Here is a 22,125-nt window from a genome sequence, read left to right on the forward strand (position 1 = left end):
ATAATAAAGTTTTCTCTCACATTCTTACGATACCTTATTGCAATATTGCACATTTCAACACTCATAATGTTTTCAGTGATATTTAAAGCCACTATTATTATATTTAAATAGCGGATGAAGGTTTTGAACTATAACACATTTTGAAGCTGTTTTTCTACTTTAACCCCCACCCCCAGTAAAAAAGCAACAAAGAAAGTGTCAAAACAACAAATGCATTTTATAAAGTGACTTTCTCCATATGAATTACAGGGAAATCCACATGACAAGACTCAGAGGATGTATAAGACCTAGGATGATGGTTGTACACCCAACTCAAGTGCATTGTCTGAATGTTACCCAATGCCTTTCTGCACAATGAGAAAGTATGTGTCTAGCTGGCTTTTTATTTTGCTGTAGTAGTTTATTTTTTAAGGTGGCACTGGTGTAGAAGGAAAAACTTGCTAAGTTATAAAGCGAGTTGACCTGATGTATTTCAGATGCTTCTAGTTGATCCAGGACATGTTGGAAATTTCAGCCTCTCAGACTTCAAAATTCAGGGTGGTACATTAAGCTAGTTTCCCCACCCCAACGTTTGGGGAAATGATCAAAAATTGTTATATTTATGTGTTTGGGGAGAGCAATGGTCTACAGAGGCTTCTTCCAAATTTTGATGCTACCTTTAACAGAGATTTTGTTAGCCTCATTTCCTCCCCCCTCCCCCAACAAACATGCATTTTTAAACATACATGTCGGCTTCCACATCAGACAAGTACATCAGACAAGAGATACCATACAGGAAAAATCAATACTGTTCAGCACACCATACAGTTGCAAAAACGTGTATTTAATATCCAAAATGATGGTTGGAATAACACACATTGTGTAAATATCAAATCTATTTGTATTTGGTATTTCCCACAAGACCTTCAGGGTGGCTTAAGATGGGGCTAGCCCACTTCATCCTCACAATTTTGTGGGGTTGGGGAGAATCTCCACACTCCCTCTCAGTTTGTGTCTGAATGGGGCAGAAACATGGCTGCCCCTGGCACATCTATCTGGGCACCTGCTGGTTTCTGCTTAGTGGTTTTTCAAATTGTTTATATTATTTTCATTGTATTTCAACTGTATTCTGAGCAGGGATTTAGTCTAGTGGGCCCTCTGCATACTCAGACCTTATCAAGCTATTTCTGGAAGGTTTGTTTTAATCCCTTCTTCTAATTTACAAACAAGTACATTTCTGCATCCCTGGGGAGTCTGCTGAGCAACCAGAAACTAATGCAGTGGTACCTTGAGTTACAAACACTTTGGGTTACAGACTCCGCTAACCCGGAAGTAGTACCTTGGGTTAAGAACTTTGCCCCAGGATGAGAACAGAAATTGCGTGGGGCCGTGGCAGGAGGTCCCATTAGCTAAAGTGGTACCTAAGGTTAAGAACGGTTTCAGCTTAAGAACGGACCTCTGGAACAAATTAAGTTCGTAACCAGAAGTACCACTGTACCCGTTTCACTTGCCCACCAAGTAAGCTTCATGGCAGAGCAGGATATGAACCCAAGTCCAATACTCTATGAGGAACAACAGACTGATTCCATCTCCTGCTCTTCATCAAGAGCGTGATCAGTTCCTCAAAAGGCACTACACATGCTACTTCTTAATACAGGTCTTCTCCTATAAAATCTAAGGTCAGGCATAATAAAGGTAAAGGGACCCCTGACCATTAAGTCCAGTCGTGACCGACTCTGGGGTTGCGCGCTCATCTCGCATTATTGGCCGAGGGAGCCGGCGTATAGCTTCCAGGTCATGTGGCCAGCATGACAAAGCCGCTTCTGGCAAACCAGAGCAGCACACGGAAACGCCGTTTACCTTCCCGCCAGAGCGGTCCCTATTTATCTACTTGCATTTTGATGTGCTTTTGAACTGCTAGGTTGGCAGGAGCTGGGACCAAGCAACGGGAGCTCACCCCGTCACAGAGATTCGAACCGCCGACCTTCTGATCAGCAAGCCCTAGGCTCAGTGGTTTAACCACAGCGCCACCTGTATTTTACCATAATTAAATACCTGCATAGATATGGTTTATAAGTGTATATATTATATACCTGGCACACTTGCAAAGGATAGATAGGGCATTACCATCATTTTGGCTAATTCACGGCCTTGGTTTTCCTCTTTCTTTGGTGCTTTTGTGCTATTACAGCTGCTACAGCAGGCGCTGTGTATATATTTTTTCAGACACACTAGAAAGCACCAAACAGTACAAAACACACTTGACAGCAATAATTAAAGCTCCACCCAAAAGCATAAATCCCACTTCACAGATTAATAAAATATAAACACATTGTATTTTTCATTACCACCAGCAACATCTCAACAGCAACAAAAAGGCACTCTAGAAAATACATCTCTCTAAAATTATTTCTGGGTCTGGTAGATGCTTTTTATTGGAAAACTGCATGCACAGACATGCACACAAAGAACGACAGGGGGACTTGCCGCACCACAACTTTGCCACACAGAAAATGGAATTTGGTTTTATCTAACAGTGCAGAAATGCAGTAATACACAGAGTCCTGAATTCTAAATCTATTTTGTCATCAAAGCCTACGCCTTTAGCCACCATTTCCTTTCCCCTCTGTGCTGAATTTATTTATTTAGTTTAGTCCAGGTTTGGATTTCTGTGTGATTTTTGAGGCTAGCCTTTCTACTTTGGCCTATTTAAAGAACTAAAGAAGTGAAAAAGAGGATTGCATTCTTCAAGGAAAAACATATACAACCCTCACCTCTCCCTCTCTCTCTCCTCCCCCAGATTATATAAAACTAATGAATCTTCAAGGGAACTAGACGGGAAGAAATGGCACTTAAAAAAAGAGAGCATATTGCAAACACCAATAGCTTGTGGTGTGCTTGTTGTTGCCTGGCATTGCTAGGTGAAAATTCTAAAAATAAAAGATGATTCTGTACTGACTCAGCTTCATAGAATGCAGTGTTGTCTTAAGCATCTGTTAATAGAGGTAATCTATTAATCTTCCACACAGTGACAGACAGTATGGCATAATGGTCAGAGCGCTGTACTTTGGGTACCTGAATCGGAACGCCTCTGCACAGTCATTCATGTTACTGAGTAACCCCTTTGGGGGATGGAAAACCTTAAGTGTCATAAATTCTCCTGCTGCTATCAGACATGTCTAGAAGCTGCAGTGTAGAAATTATCACTGCACCGAAAAGTATCACATCTGGAAACTGCCCTCAGCCACTGTCTGCTTGAAGGCATAAGCCCTTCAGGAGGCCGTCGACATTCTCTCCAGCTTTCCAGAATATTCTAACAGGTTCTATGCCACCTGCCTATTCTCGTGACCTTGATATGAACATAGTGCTGCTCAAACGTTTCGGCGGTACTCTTGGAACAAAGACAATGTGCGCTTCTTCTGGCTGGGTGTGTGGCTGATTGAAACAATGATGAAATTGCACGTGAGCGATTCACGTATAATTACTGTGCCCTTGGATTCCCTATTCCACAGAAAATAACAGAGGCGATATTTTCTGTGCTTTTTCCTGGTGCTTGCTGTTGTTTTTTAAGCAACTTTTTTTAAAAAAAAATTAAGATAACATTAGGTTTTGTTGCTTTAAGACAGACTACTCAATTACATTGAAAACAGTAACATAAAAAAAACCTTGCAGAATCAGGCCAGACTGATCTATTTCAGTTCTGTATTTCCAAAAGCGACCTACTAGGATGCTTTTGGGAAGCTTAGAAGCAAGGCATAATAGTGATATATACATTCTATTTATGCTGATGCTAGCTATGCACAACTCCAACTTGCAAAGATTACAGGGTGGGCATCGTGCTCTGTTTCCAACCAGTGCATAAAACCTTTTATGCTATAGTATTTCCAGGGGTGTTGTTGTTGTTGTTGTTGTTTTGTCCTGCTTCTGTTGTGCTATAGTGCACTGGACAGCAATAATGCTGTAACATTCGGAAACCATTGCAGGACAACTAATTAAGCAGAACGGTGTGTGGACGACTCAGTATAAATCCACCACTAATGTGTTATTATTGCATCAGTGACATGCAATAATAGGCCAACCTGGAGGTTCTATTAGGCCACTGTGACTACTAGTAGCCATTGCTAGCTTCATCCTCCATGAACTGACCTTACCCTATTTTGAAACCATCGAAGCATGTGGCCATTGCAGCACTTTGCAACAGTGACATCCAGAGATTCAATTATAGAATCATAGAATCATAGAGTTGGAAGAGTCCAACCCCCTGCCAAGCAGGAAACACCACCAAAGCATTCTTGACATATGGCTGTCAAGCCTCTGCTTAAAGACCTCCAAAGAAGGAGACTCCACTACACTTCTTGGCAGCAAATTCCACTGTCGAACAGCTCTTACTTATGCTTTGATCATGTGTTCTCCCTTTCTCATAGTAAGGTCAGCCGGTTGGAAAGGTACTTTGAAGTGTCTCATGTGTGAAAAACATACCACGATCCTATTAGAAAGAGGCCAGCCTATTGGTTGCTGGTTGAGCTGGAGTTGGTTGAGGTGGTCAACTGGTTCAACCCTCTGCCTGATGCAGGAATTTCAAAGATACATCCTTAAGAGGTGGCTGTCCTTGCCTCTGCTTGAAGACCCCCAGGAAGGAAAATCCCACCACCCATCTACCTCATTGGTCCAGTTGTCGTATTGCTCTTAGTGTCCAAAGGTTTCACCCAGTGCTCAGACAAGATCTACCCTCCTGTAACTTAATCCTGATACATCTAGTCCAGGAATAGGCAAACTCCGGCCCTCCAGATGTTTGAGACTACAATTCCCATCATCCTTAGCTAGCAGGACTAGTAGTCAGGGATGATGGGAATTGTAGTCCCAAACATCTGGAGGGCCGGAGTTTTCCTATGCCTGATCTAGTCTTAGGGTAGAAAGCACAGAGAAAGTCTTTGTCCTTTCCCACTTTGCCTTGTATCCCCACTAAGGCTCTGCATAGACATTATTATATTCTGGAATTGATGGGGGCTGTTTTCTACATAGCCCACACATCAGCATGCTCTAGCTAGGGCTGATGGAAGTCTGTAACATCTGGAGGGCACCAGGATGGTGAAGGCTGTCCTAGAATATATATTTTTCTGCTTCAAAACTTAATTTAAAAGGCTTATAAAAGGAAAAAGGAAAAAAAATACCTTAGCTCCTCTTTAGTGACTTCCCTTCATTGTGAAAGATGGGGGGAAAGGGAAAGGAAAAATAAGTAGCTTAAAAATCAATATAAACTTGGATTAAATTTTATGTATTTAACAGTAAAATCAGACTGTAGAACACATGGAAATGAGGCATTTTATCTCTCTAATCTTAAGTAACAGTTCGAGAATCACAGACAATCTTTTATGTTAACAGTAAAAGAGATGCAGAATTATTACAAATAGGATTTATTTATTCGAGGTGGCTGCTATTTCCAGCTTCGAAATGTTACCTGTATTTTGGTTGAAGGGAGTCAGAGAGGATTTGCTGAGCTGCAGCAGCATCACATTCAGCAAAATATCTGGAGGAGAAAAACACATTTCGGAGTTTTACAATATCGCTCCAAACATCTGTAGGTACATTTCCTCAAGCTATATGCAGATACCCAGTTTGTACATTTAAAATGTACCGTATGAACCAGGTTTGGCAAACATGTTTTTTTTTGGGGGGGGGGAGCTTTTCAACTGACTCTTAACTTCTCTATTTTAAGTCATCATATTGTGTATCTTACTTTAAACATGTTCTAGATATTCCTGATATTTTATATCATTTATGCTTTACAACCCACTTTCAGGTATTTTGTATGCTGTGATATTCTACTTGTACAGATGTTGGTTTTGTTCTGTTTGGGTCCATGAATGTGTAATCTGTACACTTAAGCAAGACAATCAGGCTTCTTTCTGTGGCTGTGAAGCTGCCATGTGCTGTTACCCTCTTTATCTTATATATCGCAGTGTGTGCAATAGACTCCTATTAAAAATGATCTAAATAAATGCATTTACGCATGCTAGGGACAAGGAAAAACTCCATCAGTGAAGTGCATTTGTTTGGGGGGGTTACAAACCAATGGCAAAATTAACCAACTATGCGAGAGAGAGAGAGAGAAAATGAGAGTGATGAGAGATGAAAATTGAATTGCTTTCTTAAAAACTGGATGCCTCAGAAAGAATATTGTCTTTAAATATACAGGATTGGGGGACCCTCTGGAACAGATCTTGGGATGGGTGAGGAGAAGGAAAGCCCAAATGCTGTGCATGCAGAATGTCTGCTTGTGAAACACTGGATATAACTGGGTTGTGGAGAATGTGAAATAAATTGTTCCTAGAAAAGAAAAAGAAATTACTTCTCATCAAGAGATCAAGAGGGATGAAAAATGGCAGCAACTGTGGTAGGAACCTACAAGCTATCTAGAATGACAATTGCCTTAATAAAGCCTGAAACACAGACGCAGGAGGATAATTTATACCCTTAGTTTCAACCTTTAAGAGAAACAGAAATATACTTACAATAAGTTATACAACCCCAGGAGGCCCATTCCTCTGAAATCTGTTTTAGGATCATCACCTTGGAAACCAATTTCACACCACTGCTTGGAAATCCGAGCTTCCAATGGGAAATCAGGTTTCAAGCATTTCCATAGCTACAGGAGGGGGGGAATCACAGGTATGTTACAACTCAGACCTTCAATGGATTGACATTTCTGAAACTAGTAGTTCTCTATGGGATTTTGCCTTCATTGTTATGCACAGCATTTGGAGGAGCCCGGAGCAAATACAGATTGAGGAAGAAGTATTCCTTGGACATAGCAGACATTTGAAATACGGCCCACCCCCAATCTTTTGGCCTAATGTAGAAATGGTGTAAAAACACTGACAAGGGCTCACTGGGCATATTCACTGCCTCTGCATAAGCGGGGGGGGGGGACCCTCAAGTTTATTTGGTTGCAAATCACAGTGCAGTTTCAAAGCACTAAGGCGATTAGTCTTCTTGATTCTCCAAGGCTTGAGAGATCCCCCCCTCCCTTTAAGCCAATTTCACAAGGGCACAAACAAACAAGAAAATAAAAGACTTATACAGGTGCTTTCAGGAAGGAGAGCAGATTCAGGGCCCCAGAGCTTCATAGCCCTGTAAAAATTTGTGCTTTCAGTCCTAAGAGATGCGAAGCAAGAAATAAAGGGGAGACCATAACAACTTAGTAATGTTTAAACCTTATTCTTTACTATTCGTTTTTATTAGGGGCTGTGCCCCTGCTTGTGTTCCTTGTCACCTCTGTCTACCTACTGCTGTCCCCCACTAACTGCTCCCCTTACCACCTCTGGCCAAGCACTCTGTGCTGGCAGGACACCCAAACCCCAATACTTTTTCCTTTCTTTTGGCCTGTCACTGCGGTTTTCACTCCTGTCCTTCCCTCATTCTGAGGAAAGGAAGGATTAACACCTTCATCCTCCAACACTCAGACACCGAAAATTGCACCTGTGCAGGAGCGATTTTCGGCGTCTGGGCATGCGCAGAAACAATTTCTGGCGCTGCGGACATGCACAGATACGGTTTCCGGTGTCTGGGCATGCGCAGAAGTGATTTCCGGAGCTGCGGAAGAGAGTCCCCGTGCTGCGCTTTGCTGCTTTAGTGCCGCCCGTGGGGACTCGCCGAGTATGCGGCTTGGTTTGGGGGCGGCTCGTGGGCCAGTTAAATGGCCTCCGTGGGTCGCAGGTTGTGGACCCCCTGGCCTAGATCATGCTAATAAATAAATTGGAGGTAATAAGCTGTTCTCAGTACAAACAATTTTGCGGTCAAGCCGTTTGCGGAGACTGGTTTCAGTTAGCAGTCTCTCGGAATGTAGAGAGCTCTTTGGAAATGTGCCTCCACGGCTTACCTTCAGAAGCATTTCTTCATGCTGGGGATCCTCAGAATCATAGGGCTCTCTGCGCAGTTTTTCAACCTCTGCAATCAAATTCCTGTACCCTACAATCTGTAGGAGGCAGGCCTGCAGGGAGACACCCAGCCTAGAGTGAAAAGATGACAAACGGTTAGAACACTACGCTCAGTAATTTAGCTTTGCATGATTGACATTACCTCAGCGTGGAGCTACACTTTTATCCTTTCCGCCATTCATGAATGCGAAAAGGCATGCTCATTGAGGCAATGGAAAAGCAATTCTGAACCTATGTTGCGCTGCCTGCACTGACAGCCGAGAAGCTTTGCCACAGGTGATGCCCAAGGCAGGGAGAAAGGTGAAAGAGACTAATGACATCGCTTCCCCCAAGGTCACATCATTTTCAAAGCTCCCTTTGAGAACTATGCCCTTTGCTGCTCTCCCACAAGCCTTCACTTCCAGCGGACCTGATTTGCTCTCTGCCAAGTGGCAATGAAAAACCTGGTGTGGGTTTTTTTGTGTGGAAAGCGGACATGCTGCCCCCCCAGCTGTGGTTCAGGTCTATGTGGGGGGGGGGGGGGGAAACCCCACACCATATGCTCTAGAAGCCTTAATTCTAGGGAAGATAAACAGTAATAGTTTAATGGTGAGGGAAATGCTTCTGAGCATGTGCAGAGCGCACTTTTCTTTCACATAATCTAGGAGTCAGGCCTGGTATTGGAAACAGAAACCAATCATCTTTATAATAAGTGAAGCCCTGAGTAGGGCACTATTTTGGGGTCTGGGCTGAGATTGTAAATACAAAAAATATGCATAATAGAAAAAATTCCTTCAGTAGCACCTTTCGTGAGCTTTCGTGTGCATGCACACGAAAGCTCATACCAAAATAAAAACTTAGTTGGTCTTTAAGGTGCTACTGAAGGAATTTTTTCTATTTTGCTTCGACTCAGACCAACACGGCTACCTACCTGTAACAAAAAATATGCATGTTTACCATCCCTGGGCACATGAAGAAAGGACACAGGCAATATAAGGATGGCCGGTGAGAACGTAGGCTGAAGGAGAACTTCACACACACACACAACCTAGGAACAGGAGTAGTTCTGTAGCACTGACATCATGGATATATGCTGGAAACTTGGGATGATGCGGGTCAGGTGACTAAAGCATGGTCAGAAATCTGGGTGTCGGTGTCTGGCCTGTGTGTACAAATGTCTACATACTGGCTCATTTCCACCTTTATGACAAACCATGGCTCAAGCAGCTTTCGCAAGCCATGGTTCAAGAAGGTGCAACATCTAGATCAGGCATCCCCAAACTTCGGCCCTCCAGATGTTTTGGACTACAATTCCCATCATCCCTGACCACTGGTCCTCTTAGCTAGGGATCATGGGAGTTGTAGGCCAAAACATCTGGAGGGCCGCAGTTTGGGGATGCCTGATCTAGATTAATAATGCCGTTGTTACAGGTGCTGCTTTGCCTCCAGATCTAGCTGCACCATAGACATGAAAGGGCTGAACAGACAGAAAATGAAACCAGACCTGTGATCATCAGCGGGCGCAACTAAAGAATCAAAGCACACAATACTGTGAATTTACGTGGGAAGACGGACCTTCCCCCCCAAAAGAGATGAAGCACACAATCATTTAAGCACACAAATAAACTTTTGCCATCCCACTCCATTCACACGAACTTACTGCGGGTTTACATCTGGATTAATCCTCTTCAGTTCCATGATGGTATCTATAGTTTTTTCAATAGCATCTGGATGAACACTGACGGAATTCTGGAGCAACTGGGGGAAAAACACACATTGGTCACTGCCACAGGTAGTGAAGCATTAGAGGAACAACTGAATGCAACTTTGTGAGAAGTATCACAAAGTGGTGGAGTCTCCTTCTTTGGAGGTCTTTAAGCAGGTCTTTAAGCAGAGGCTTGACAGGCATATGTCAAGAATGCTTTGATGGTGTTTCCTGCTTGACAGGGGGTTGGACTGGATGGCCCTTGTGGTCTCTTCCAACTCTACGATTCTATGATTCTATGATCACAGCCGATGTGGTGCCCTCCAGCAGTGGTGACGTCACAGACCTAGGCTTCTTTTTATGCATGTGTCATACTGAACACGGTCAACTGTATCAATATGTACACCTCTTCCCTCCCCCACCAAGTCTACTTTTCCGCAAACTGCATTGAGGCTGTGTTTTTAAAAATAATAGTAATAATAGAGGGGTGTATAAATCTCATGAAATAAACCAAATTAATAAGTAAATTGGCACCAGCTCAATAAGTGCCTTGGACAAGTCACTGTTCCTCAATCTCGCCTTCCATCTGCTAAGCGAGGTAAGTAGAGTTGTATTTACATTTCTGTTTCCTTCCGATTCTCATTTCTGCAGTCTTAAGTAGGTTTACTCGTGCTTGTAAAATTTTCACAAAATAAAAGTCTGCTTGGAAATTGGCATGCATTATTGCGCATATCTCTCTCCCGATGCAAGCACCATTGCATTCCCACAATTTTCCCATGAAAGAATGCATTTTTGTACAGTACATTGCTTTAACTACCAAAGCATTTTTGGGCCTGCATTGCAAATTTGGGGAAGTATGAGTTTTGAAGGAGAGTTGTGTTTGGTTTGAATATTGGTTTGGGAAATGCAAATTTAATATGTCTGCATTAAAATATGAAAGATACAAAATTCTCTCCCGGCCTGAGCAGTGTCCTAACTCAAAAGGGTGTTGGGAGGGAAAATGTGGAAAGTTGCAAAATGCCTGGCACCTTAAAAACTGAGGTACAAAGCTTAGCAATATCCCTTGATGGTCTTGAAATCAGTGTAGATTATTCTGTATGATATCTCGCTAACATATGCTTGGATAAAGACTATGACTTATGTGCTCTTGAATTTTATACCACTTTTCAGTGTACAAAACATTCTGCCAATTACTCTCTCAATGATGCTCACAGGCAGTGTTTTGAATAGGGCTTAGCAAGACCCAACAATCAGTTGATGGTTGAGTGTTGCTTAGTCACTTTCAGAGTGCTGTGCATGATAAGAGTTTTGAAAGGGGCTTCTCAAGGCCCGACAACCAGCTGACTTTGGGTCTTGCTGAGCACTCTGCAGCCTGCGTGGAAGCCAACCAGGTTGGTAGAGGAGGGAACAATACAAATACAGTGGTACCTCTACTTGCGAATTTAATGCGTTCCGAACGCACATTCGTAAGTCGAAAAAAATTGTAAGTCGAATCCCATAGGAATGCATTGGGAGAAAAAATTCGTAAGTAGAAGCAACCCTATCTAAAAATTCGTAAGTAGAAAAAACCCTATCTAAACTGCATCCAAGATGGCGGACAGAGCTCCATTCGTAAGTAGAAACCTTCGTAAGTAGAGGTACCACTGTTTCAGCTCCTCCTCCATCAGCCTGCTCACTTGCCTAGATGGAATTCAATGCACTCGCCTGCAAGGTACTCCTAGTTGCCTCTGGCAACCAGGCAAGTAGTTAAATGCAAGGCTGCATGAATGGCCTAATGTAGCTACATAAGTTGGCAAGCAGGTTTTCTTGCTTGTAAACCTGTGTAAGCTGCTAATACAATTGGCCAAACATGGAGACAAAAATACAAACATTTACTTACCTTGTTTTTTGAACTTCTCAGTGACGATTCTGTCAAGAAAACATTTTAAAAACTTTAACTTCTATTAGACTTTTTGCATCTTCAACAACACAGCCAACAATGAAAATACTATCACAAACCTTTGTAATTCCCTCCTTCCTAACTTTCCTCTTTTCTTATGCAGTTATAAAAATGTGTAGCCAAATCCCCACAAATAGAATGTTCACATACTGATACAAACGAAAAGGCAAGCTATATTGGTTCAGTAACGTAAAATGTGTTTGCAGTTGACTGGGTATGTTGACATTCTGCTCGCGGCTACAGTTTAAAATGCAAGTTGAGACCTAAGCTAATTTTAAAGCTATACTGCAGTGTAATCTCTCTCTCATACACACAGCAATTACGACACAGAACAACATCAAATACCAGAGCAATGGTTTTAAAACTACTTACCGATTTTCATAGTTCTGCCAGCGCCTGGCTTTGTGCTGTAGCAGATCCTTTGCAACTCGCAGCGTCCCGTCAGTTTCCTCACCACGAATTTCAGACAGCGCCATATGCATTTGCAATAGAAGTACAGGCAAACCTGGACAAACATTCTGTCAAAAGAATCCTTAGAGTGAGAACTCAAGGCAAGCTCCTCAGATGAAGCAAAAATCCCCCTGTAAGAGTTCCACTCTTCAAAGTGGTCTTTAAGAAGATTTCTAACACACACCATACTACTGGGGCCTACTGTCAGGAGTAAAGGTAGGTAAAGGTAAAGGGACCCCTGACCATTAGGTCCAGTCGTGACCGACTCTGGGGTTGCGCGCTCATCTCGCATTATTGGCTGAGGGAACCGGTGTACAGCTTCCAGGTCATGTGGCCAGCATGACAAAGCCGCTTCTGGCAAACCAGAGCAGCACATGGAAGTGCCGTTTACCTTCCCGCTGTAGCGGTTCCTATTTATCTATTTGCATTTTGATGTGCTTTCGAACTGCTAGGTTGGCAGGAGCTGGGACCAAGCAACGGGAGCTCACCCCGTCACAGGGATTCGAACCGCCGACCTTCTGATCAGCAAGCCCTAGGCTCAGTGGTTTAACCCACGAGCAAGGATGTTCAAAAACAAAATAATTAAGGTTCCTTTTTAGTAAACAAGAGCCTGCTAGCCATTCTCAGGCAAGAGGCATGCTGCTGCAGTTGTACACCTAGGGTGATTCACATCCCACCGCTATAAAAAATTGGGGTGGGGGGCAGGAGGAGGTACTACAGTTTATAGTTAGAAAATGGTTCGGTGGGCTGATTTGAAATTTGGCACTGCATGAGAGGTAAGTTTGAGGGTGATCAATCCTGAACTTAGGGTAGAAAGGATAGGAAATGACTTATTCTAAACAACCGTTTGATGAGAGACTTCTGCAGATTGACAGGAAGTGTGTGTTTGGGGTGGCTTTTCCTGTAATCATTTCTCCATTTGTACGGTGTGTTTGCAGAAACGGGTGGTTGTGGACATGTGAACAGGAACACCTGGTACGTGCTTTCCTCCAACAAAGCGTAAACATTTTGCAGCTTTTATTAAAAAGACGTTGCCGAGGCTAATGATAGTCAGCGGGATTTCATAAGAGCGTGGCCCGCACATGCTCAGTATAAACCTGTTCTGAGAGAAGGTTAAGTGGAAGGAGTGGAATGTTGAGAAGTGAGAATGGATGATGAGAGACAGTGCGCTGGAAAATGGCAAGAATGTGCGAGGTTCAGAAAAGGACTAGTCTATGTGCAATGGGCTGAAGGGCAGGAATGCTAAGTTGGTTTGGATGCAGTTCATTAGAGCTTCTAATTAAGAGCTTCAGTCCATAGGGTCTGGGATGAACTTTAGCCTCCTAGGTTGGGAGAATAAAATGGTGCCCCTCAGGGAAAGTCAAGGACCTTGTCCAAACTACACACTTGATGTAGTTTCAGCTGAAGCCAAGAGAGCCACCAAACAGGAACTGTTTTTAAATCAACAAGTAACAGCACACTATACAATACACACAACCACCCCATACCGATTCTACTCCTGATTGCCTACAACTCGGCTGACACAGGATCCAGTCCTGTTTGCAGATGATGGTGGGTCGCAGATACCAGCACAATGAAGACTGCACTGATCAGAGGTACACAGGACACCTGGTCCAGGGGTGGGAAACCTCTGGCCTGCAGTCCATATTTGGCCCATCAGGACTTCCCATTTGGCACCAGGCATGGGGCAGGTAAAGATGTGACTGCTTCTCTTGCAGATAGCAGGACTGAACGCCCGGCACATGAGCTGATGTGTGAGTTCAATCCTGCTTGGTTCAGCTGCCTGACAGAGTTCATCGTATGGACCTCTCTCATGCACCCAAGCCCTGAAAGGTTTGAAACCCTGCTTTGTTGCTTTGAACTGAGCCATGGTTTGGTGTAGGAGATAAACCACAGGCCTAGGTTCAGATAACATGCTAAGCCAAACCATGGCTTAGTTGACAACAGTAGAGCAGCAGTGGAGAAGGAGAACAGCGACCCAGATGCCATCTCTGGGAGCTTGCATTGTCCGATCAGCTTATCTTAAGTACCGACATCAGTTAAAGTGGAGCCAGTAAGAAATATCACATTGTTTCTGCAGCACAAAAAAAGCTATTACAGAGCAGAGCTCACAGTGGATACTACTTAGAAAGCACTATATTATAGCCAGATATCTAAAGTAAGATAATATTCATTTGGTGGGTACCTTTAAATGACACACTACTCGTCCATCTTAAACTTATGACATTGTAGATCTTCTTTAGGAACAAGAATGGAGAGTTAAAAGTATGGAATCTTTTGTTTTGTTTTTATAAAAAATTATTCTTGCTTGTAGAAATCCTGCAATGGAAGCACACTATTCATGAAATGGATTACACTTTAAGATGAGCTGACTTTCCTAATTCCACTAAGATCACAAATTAATGTCTTTTTAAAAATAAAATAAAATAAGAAGCAGCGTTTTAACACGGCACGGTGTTTTCAGAAATAGGACTTAATACTTTTAAGAAATTAGAAAGTGGGTCAGCCCTTGACCCAGCACTTTCCCTCTCCAGCACAAACTCAGCTTGGCTGCAGGAGTTGCTGGAAGGAGGTGTACAAGACATCTTAGGGACTCCACTTAGGGACCATTTCTGTAGGGTTTTATCGTTAGCATTTTCTTCTCCCTAAGATATCCCACAAGGCAGCGGAGGTTTAGGATCAGAGTTTTCCTTCTCCTAGATGAGCTACTTTCCCAGGCTGATGGGCCCCGTCTGCCACTCACTTCCCTCTACAGCATGTGCACAAACCACCTCCTTGACCGTTGGACCCACTATTGGTCTTAATCCGCCAGAGCCTGTCTTTGCATGCCAGGGAAGTCCTTAACTCACATTTGAGACCCATTGGCTACCCTCACCAGGTTTGGCCAGCCAGTTGAAGCCGTTCCCAGGTTGTGGCTGCTGTCACATGCTGACAGCTTCTAGGACAGGCACAGGCAAACTCCGGCCCTCCAGATGTTTGGGACTGTAATTCCCATCATCACTGACCACTGGTCCTGTTAGCTAGGGATGATGGGAATTGTAGTCCCAAACATCTGGAGGACCGGAGTTTGCCTATGCCTGTTCTAGCAGCCACAGGTGAGAGCTGAGTGCAGGGTGGGGACCAAAGGTGGACAAACTACCCCGGAAGGATGTGTCCCCTACCAGAGGTACTACCCCTCCGCTAACACTCCCATACACCCCTTTTCACACAAATCGTCAGTATAGCTTCTTCTTTCACCAAGAGAGTGAGCCACTCCTCCTCCAAGCGATGGCAGCTGTGTGAGCCAAGTCCACAGCTAGTTGGGTCCCTTGCTGCTGGCTCTCACGCAGATTGGGGCTGTCAAAAGGTGAAGTAACATATAACATGCCTTGACACAACTCGTTCATCCACCCACAGACATTATGAGCACAGCTCTAGGAAAGCCAAGCTTCAGGCTTAAACAGGAAGTGACAGAGAAGGCAATCATTTTCGCTGCTAAGGACTGGTGTAATAAAGTTTGCTGAACCGCACACATTCATTATGACACTCCGATTAGCTTCATTTATGCATCAGAAAGCAGGAGCTTCCCTGTACAGTGTACAGAAACCTCTTGTAAATTTCAGAGTAAATGAAGATGCAAATACGACCAGATCTAATGGCTTTTACAGGCTTTATATAAGATTGTCAGTGAAGGAGTCTGCTAAAAACCTGCCCTGGGTATTTATTATGAAGAACTGGCTACCTTTCTCAGACGACCTCCTTCTGCATGTTTCCTTGTTTCCCTCAATATTGTACTAAGCAGTAGCCAGATTCTCAGATACAGAGATGAGTGATTTTTTTCTGTTTATCCATCTGTTTAGATATGGAAAGGCACTATGGCAACCGGAGTTCACAGTAGAGCAAAGTCGTTCAAAAACATTACATACTCCGCAGATCGTCCTCATGATAGAGCTGCCTCAATGACTTATTTCTCTAGATGTGAGCAGACTACATATGAGGGCTGCTACATACACCACAAGGGATCAGCCAGCACAAAAAACAAAAAAACCAACCAACTGCTTGGCAACGCAGGTTTTCAGAAATGCCACAACCAACAGTCACAGCAGATTCTAAGGGAAGAAACCTGTTTTGGGCACTCTGAAATCATGTGTGTTAACAAAGCCACAGGATGACTAACAGCACAACCTGCATGCCAAGTCCATTCCCACAATTCTTTTGTCTAAGAAAACAACGCCCATATGCATATCTGAGTATGCCAGATTCATGTGTGATGTTATATATGGGGGTAGAAGGCAGGAATGCAAACCCACCCATCTGCGGACATACCTTTAGGAAAGGAAAGGCCCCATCAGCAGAGGTAAACATGACTAGAAAAAGAGGCCTACCTGACTTTTCTCTTTATAGAGCAGAGGTGAGGAACTTATGTCCCTCCAAATGTTGCTGAACTACAACTCCCATCATCCATGCCCATTGACAATGCTTGCTGGGGTTGGTGAGAGTTGTAGTTCAGCGACATCTGCGAGGCTCAAAGACTTCCTTCCCATCCCTGCTTTACCTGAACATCACTGACTGGCTTGGCTCTCAGCCACTCTCACTTCCCTACTTTATTGGCCTCAGCCCAGTATACCTGAAGCAGTGTCTCCACCCCCCATCGTTCAGCCCGGACACTGAGGTCCAGCTTCCCTCATTGCGAGAAGTGAGGTTACAGGGAACCAGACAGAGGGCCTTCTCGGTAGTGGTGCCCACCTTGTGGAATGCCATCCCATCAGATGTCAAGGAAATAAACAACTATCTGACTTTTAGAAGACATCTGAAGGCAGCCCTGTTTAGGGAAATTTTTTATGTTTCATCTTTAATTGTGATTTTAATATCCTGTTGGCAGCCGCCCAGAGTGGTTGGGGAGGCCCGGCCAAATGGGCGGGGTATAATTAATTAATTGTCTCATCTATCTATCTGTATTTCCTTAACTCATGTTTTTCCATCCTAGTGTCCTGAGACAAGGAGGAGGATAAAAATGTGTTTGGCAAACAAAATTGGAGGAAGAGATCCACACCACCAAGAGACCAGCAATTTTTGGCATCCCCTCTCCTCAAATTGCTTCCACCTCAAGCTGGCCATTGGAAGAACTTGTAACTAAGGCAGGCATAGGCAGCTCTCCAGATGTTTTCAGACTACAACTTCCATCATCACTAGCTAACAGGACCAGTGGTCAGGGATGATGGGAATGTAGTCCCCAAACATCTGGAGGGCCAAGGTTGCCTATGCATGAACTAAGGGCTGCTTCATAGTTCCACTTGTCCCGTGTGCTCTAGTTTCCCCCTGCTCCTTTCCCATGTAAAACCCGCTCTTTAGTTCTAAACCAGAGCAAATGTCAATCTGGGGAAACCCTGAATGGCTGTTTGCTCCGACTCAGCTCTGAAGAGTGGAGACAAAGTGTGGATAAGCTCTAAGACTTGGTTTATTCTCATCTTCCCTCCCAATCCATTTAACTTTTATGTGGTTTTTTTTTAAGCTGGTAAACTTATGGGCACTTATGATCTGTAAGTTACTCTGGGAGCCTTTTTTTGGCTGAAGAGCAAAGAAGGAAATGTTGAAATGAATAATGAATAAAAGAAGCCTCCAGAATCCCTCTTGCAGGCTGTAATAAAATACAACAGAGGGAGGGAAATGGAGATAGTAGGAACTAGTCAAGCCTAGATCTGTGGCAGAGTCCTAACTAGGCCTCTGCATGGACCAGGTAGGCCAGTGAAAGCCCTGTTGCCAGGACAACAAACAAGGCCAGTCGGAGCAGCAGCCAGAAACTCCAACTCCAAGACGGCTTTATCCCATGGCTCTGTCTATCATGCAGAGATGGAGACTATCCTCATCCTCTTTCCAAGAGCAAGGAAAATAAAGTTTAAAAACAGCAGCAAAACACACACCAAATAGTGGCTGCGTAATTAGTACTGCATGATCAGCCATATGGAGTTCTGTGTCATCACTCGTTCAGAACAGATTTATTGGAAGGAAGCTATACCTGAATATACAGTGGTACCTCAGAAGCCAAACGGAATCCGTTCCAGAAGTCCCCTCGACTTCCAAAACATTCGGAAACCAAGGCATGGCTTCCGACTGGCTGCAGGAAGCTCCTGCAGCCGATCGGAAGCCCCGTTGGACGTTTGGGTTCCAAAGAATGTTCGCAAACCGGAACACTCACATCCGAGTTTCTGGTGTTTGGGAGCCAAAACGTTTGACTCTCAAGGTGTTCAGGATCCAAGGTATGACTGTAGTCATAATAAGTTCTTCTTTCTCTCTTTCTCTCTCTCACACAGTTGGTGGGGATGGAGTAGAGCCAGCACATAACTCAGTTGGCCTAAAAGCTTGTACTAATTTCCCATAGGCTACTTGGCCAGGTTCACAGTTCTTTGCAAGGCCATCAACAACTTGGTTCAGGACACCTTAATCCACATATCCCCACATGATCATGGAAGTCTTCAGGGGAGTCAGTGGTCCCTGTGGCTTGGATGCCTGGTTCATATCCACCAGGAGCAGTGTGTTCAGTATTGTGGGAACAATTCTGTGGAACTCCCTCGAGGCTGAAATCAGAATAGTTCCCTCCCTGGTGAAGTCATTAAAAATAAATAAATCAGCAGCCCTTTTAATTAAGTTTTCTCATCTCGCAGTTATTTTTAACTGTTTTCACTTTCTGCTGTTTTTATCCTTACTGCATCTTCTTAACCTCACTCTGCACTGTTTAGAGACTTGAGATGCTAAACAGTATAAACTGCTTTACTAAACAAATAAGGCACAGATACATACACAGAGCTAGAACTACAAATTACTGTACCTCAGTCTGTTCTCTTTTAGAAAATGTCGCTGATAAAACCCTGTTTTGTCCTACTTGCGGGCTCCGAACATCCCACTGCAGCACACAATGTTTCAAAGAGTTGCCCCCATAGCACAAATGCTGTCACACACAATATTTTATGTTCCTTTTAAAAAAGTTACCAACTATGGGTTTTATTTATGGTTTTTAGTTGTAAGCCTCTCTGAATGTCTCTGGACCAAAAAGTAGGGCAAATATACTTTTTGCGTGCGTGCGTGCGCACACACACACAGAGTCAGGCAACAACCACAAACAATTTTGACTGAAGTCAGTGCAACTCACCTTTTCCATTACCTGTGTGAAGGATTTAACCCCATTTAAATGCAATCTGCTTGTTTATGTATTATCACTCATTAACCACACAACATGTGCTCACTGAAAACACAATGTCTGTGTTATCAACCTTTTATCAACCACTTTTAATGTCATAACCATCACCACCTTTGCTTTTCTGCATCCCCTTTCCTACTAACCTCACAGTTTACAATGTCATCTCCCTGCCTCTCAAACCAAGAAACTGCAACTCAGGCTAACACCTCATGCATCTGATGAAGTGGACTGCAATCCATGGAAGCTTGTGCCAAAATAAATTTGTGTGTCTTTAAAGTGCCAAAGGACCCCTTGATGTTTTTATCCCCGCCACCCCCCCCGCCACCCCCAAATTCTCTTTACTTTGGTCTACCCAAGTAAAGAGGTCACATCCACACTTGGAAACTGTAGTTTATTCCTCACAGAGCTACAACTCCCAGCATCCTTAACAAACTATGGTTCCTAGGATTCTTTGGGGGAAACCATGTACTTTAAATGTATGATGTGGATGAGGCCGTAATCAAGAACATGTGCAGTCATACCCTCTTCTCACCATGCAAGTGGAGCTGGCTAGGCCTGGAGCCGGGTTTCTCCCTTTCAGTCCCTGCAGCCAGCGAGCCCTGGCCTAATAATAATAATAATAATAATAATAATAATAATAATAATAATAATAATAATAATTTATTATTACTTATACCCCACCCATCTGGCCTGGCCTCCCCAGCCACTCTGGGTGGCTCCCAATAGAATATTAGAAGCACAATAAAACATCAAACATTAAAAAGTTTCCTAAACAGGGCCACATTCAGATGTCTTCTAAAAGTCAGATAGTTGTTTATTTCCTTGACATCTGATGGGAGGGCGTTCCAAAGGGCGGGCACCACTACCGAGAAGGCCCTCTGCCTGGTTCCCTGTAATCTCACTTCTTGCAGTGAGGGAACTGCCAGAAGGCCCTCGGCGCTGGACCTCAGTGTCCGGACTGAACGATGGGAGTGGAGATGCTCCTTCAGGTAATAAGACTACGGTATGGTGTAAACAAAACTTTTATATGCACTGGGAAACAAACAAACAAGAAGTGGGACTTGCTGTATTGTGATACTGTATTCACTTGATGGAGATGGTCTGGTGCCGAACCAGCAATATCTCCTATGTATGCCTGCATAACAGTTTATAACTCAGGCAGATGAACAGCCGAGCAGCACCATGGAGAGCGCATGGGAGACTGGTCCATAGAGATCTACAAGCTGCTACATGCCTTACTGAGATTTAGCTTAGGAACTCATTAGATCTTTCCAAATGGCTCAAAATCAACTGCTTACTGTTTCAAATTAGCTTCTAAAAATACTGATAACAAATCAGCTATAAAAAAATCCCGCCATTAGCCTAGTCAAAGACAAAAGCTGTGTACAAGGCGTTATCAAACATACATTCAAAAATGATAGAAGAACTGCTAGAGTGTGATCCCATGCCTGCTTAGGAAGAACAAAGGAAGCTGTCTCATGCAGAATCAGACCACTGATCCATGTACATCAGGATTATTTACACCAGCAAAGTGGGAAACTTTCTCAGTCTGCTATTAACGTAGGCGCTTAATTCTTGCAGAACAAAGCTTATGAAGGGTACAATTGGGAGGAGGTCCACAAATGATGGCTTGGCTTACCCGCCAGCCATTATCTGTGGTTGTCACCACCAACTGCAAGTGCCAAGAGACTCGGGACTTGGAGAGAGGAACATCTGTTATTGCAGCTTGGAGAAGATAAGCAATGACTAGCATCTCCTGCGGTTTCTTTTCTTCAAGGAGTGGTGCAAAGCAGGTCTCACCCTTGCTTGCAAGGTGGCCAGGGAGACCTGCTTCTGGACAGCTGGGTGAATGGACACCTGTCAACATGTTTCAATCAAACGTCCAGAGAAACCTTCCTTCCAGGGTTTTTCTGTTTTCTGTAGTGCTTTTAAAGGAATGGGCAGAAATATGTCCAATTGCCTTTTAAATGTGTGAAAGTTCAGTGCTGTTATTTTCCCAGCTGCTGCATCAACACCATTTTCAAAACCTGGTTGGGGCTTCCTTCTAGAGCTAGCCACAGGCAATCAGGGATAATCTAATTTATTAATTTATAAAATGGTTCATACATCTTTCTATGTTTTTATTTAAAGATTTTTCATGAGCAACAAAAGTACTTTCAGCATGCCCGTTTTCAATTTGTAGAGTCCTTCATACTGTTCAGGTTCATACATCTTAATTTAGTAAAAAAAAATCTCTAAGAGGTTTATACGAAAACAATAACAAAAAAGCATTCAAGAAAGTTTCCTAAAAATAGATAAAAACAAAACACAAGTGCAAAACACAAGTGCAACACAACCCACCTCAGAGCAGTACAAAACAAAACAAAAAATTAAAATTAAGAGCCAAGAGTCCAGGGAAGCTTGGATAAGCACATAAATTTTTAAGAGATATATAGAGGTCATTGTTCTCTTCAACTCACAAATTACCCAAGGGAGGGCATTTCAGATGGTGGATGCTATCCCCAAGAAGGCCTGTTTTTGCATTGTCAGCAAGTGACAATCTGCTGCCCATGGAATAACCAGTAGACACCCATCCCTCAGAAGCTCTTAAAGACCATCTTGCGCTGTACTGGGGGAGGTGGTTATTATGATGTCATAATGCTGCATAGCCAATTGAATTTGGCTACATGGTGGTATCACCAATAGTAAACAAAGCCAGTTTAGAATGACAGCAATTCTTCCCGGGATGTTCACATCCATCCTGTCTATCATGACTCACAAAGTGCATGAGATGATGTCTCCAAGTTCAAACAAAAAACTATCCAGGGCAATGTTTTTTCAATGGCTGCACATTTTCATCATAATTAGCAACAGTCCCTAAAACACACACACACAAAATAGCACCATTTCCATTTGACACATAATTTAGCACTTCAGAGACTTGTGGCTTCTGTTCGAAGTTTTCATGCTCCCAGTCCTTAAG

The 22,125-nt window shown here is 43.4% G+C and overlaps 1 protein-coding gene across 11 annotated transcripts in view; it reads right to left on the reverse strand.

The window, feature by feature from the left end:
- ELMOD1 (ELMO domain containing 1) overlaps positions 1–22,125 on the reverse strand; it is a 46,496-nt gene that overhangs the window by 9,231 nt on the left and 15,140 nt on the right. For 2 of the 11 annotated variants that reach the window (XM_088668337.1, XM_035116486.3), the window contains exons 3-10: positions 14,175–14,226; positions 11,912–12,057; positions 11,480–11,508; positions 9,556–9,653; positions 7,859–7,988; positions 6,492–6,625; positions 5,438–5,506; positions 5,151–5,174 (exon numbers count right to left, since the gene is read on the reverse strand). In XM_088668337.1, the coding sequence (XP_088524463.1) occupies positions 5,151–5,174; positions 5,438–5,506; positions 6,492–6,625; positions 7,859–7,988; positions 9,556–9,653; positions 11,480–11,508; positions 11,912–12,056 (629 nt within the window). In that variant the 5' untranslated portion in view covers position 12,057; positions 14,175–14,226. Of the gene's footprint in view, positions 1–5,150; positions 5,175–5,437; positions 5,507–6,491; positions 6,626–7,858; positions 7,989–9,555; positions 9,654–11,479; positions 11,509–11,911; positions 12,058–14,174; positions 14,309–22,125 lie in introns of all 11 variants that reach the window. The other 9 variants (XM_088668336.1, XM_088668335.1, XM_035116480.3 and 6 more) reach the window with 5 other exon arrangements.

This window comes from Zootoca vivipara, chromosome 4 (genome assembly GCF_965207765.1).
Source record: "Zootoca vivipara chromosome 4, rZooViv2.hap1.1, whole genome shotgun sequence".
NCBI classification, from domain to species: Eukaryota; Metazoa; Chordata; class Lepidosauria; order Squamata; family Lacertidae; genus Zootoca; species Zootoca vivipara.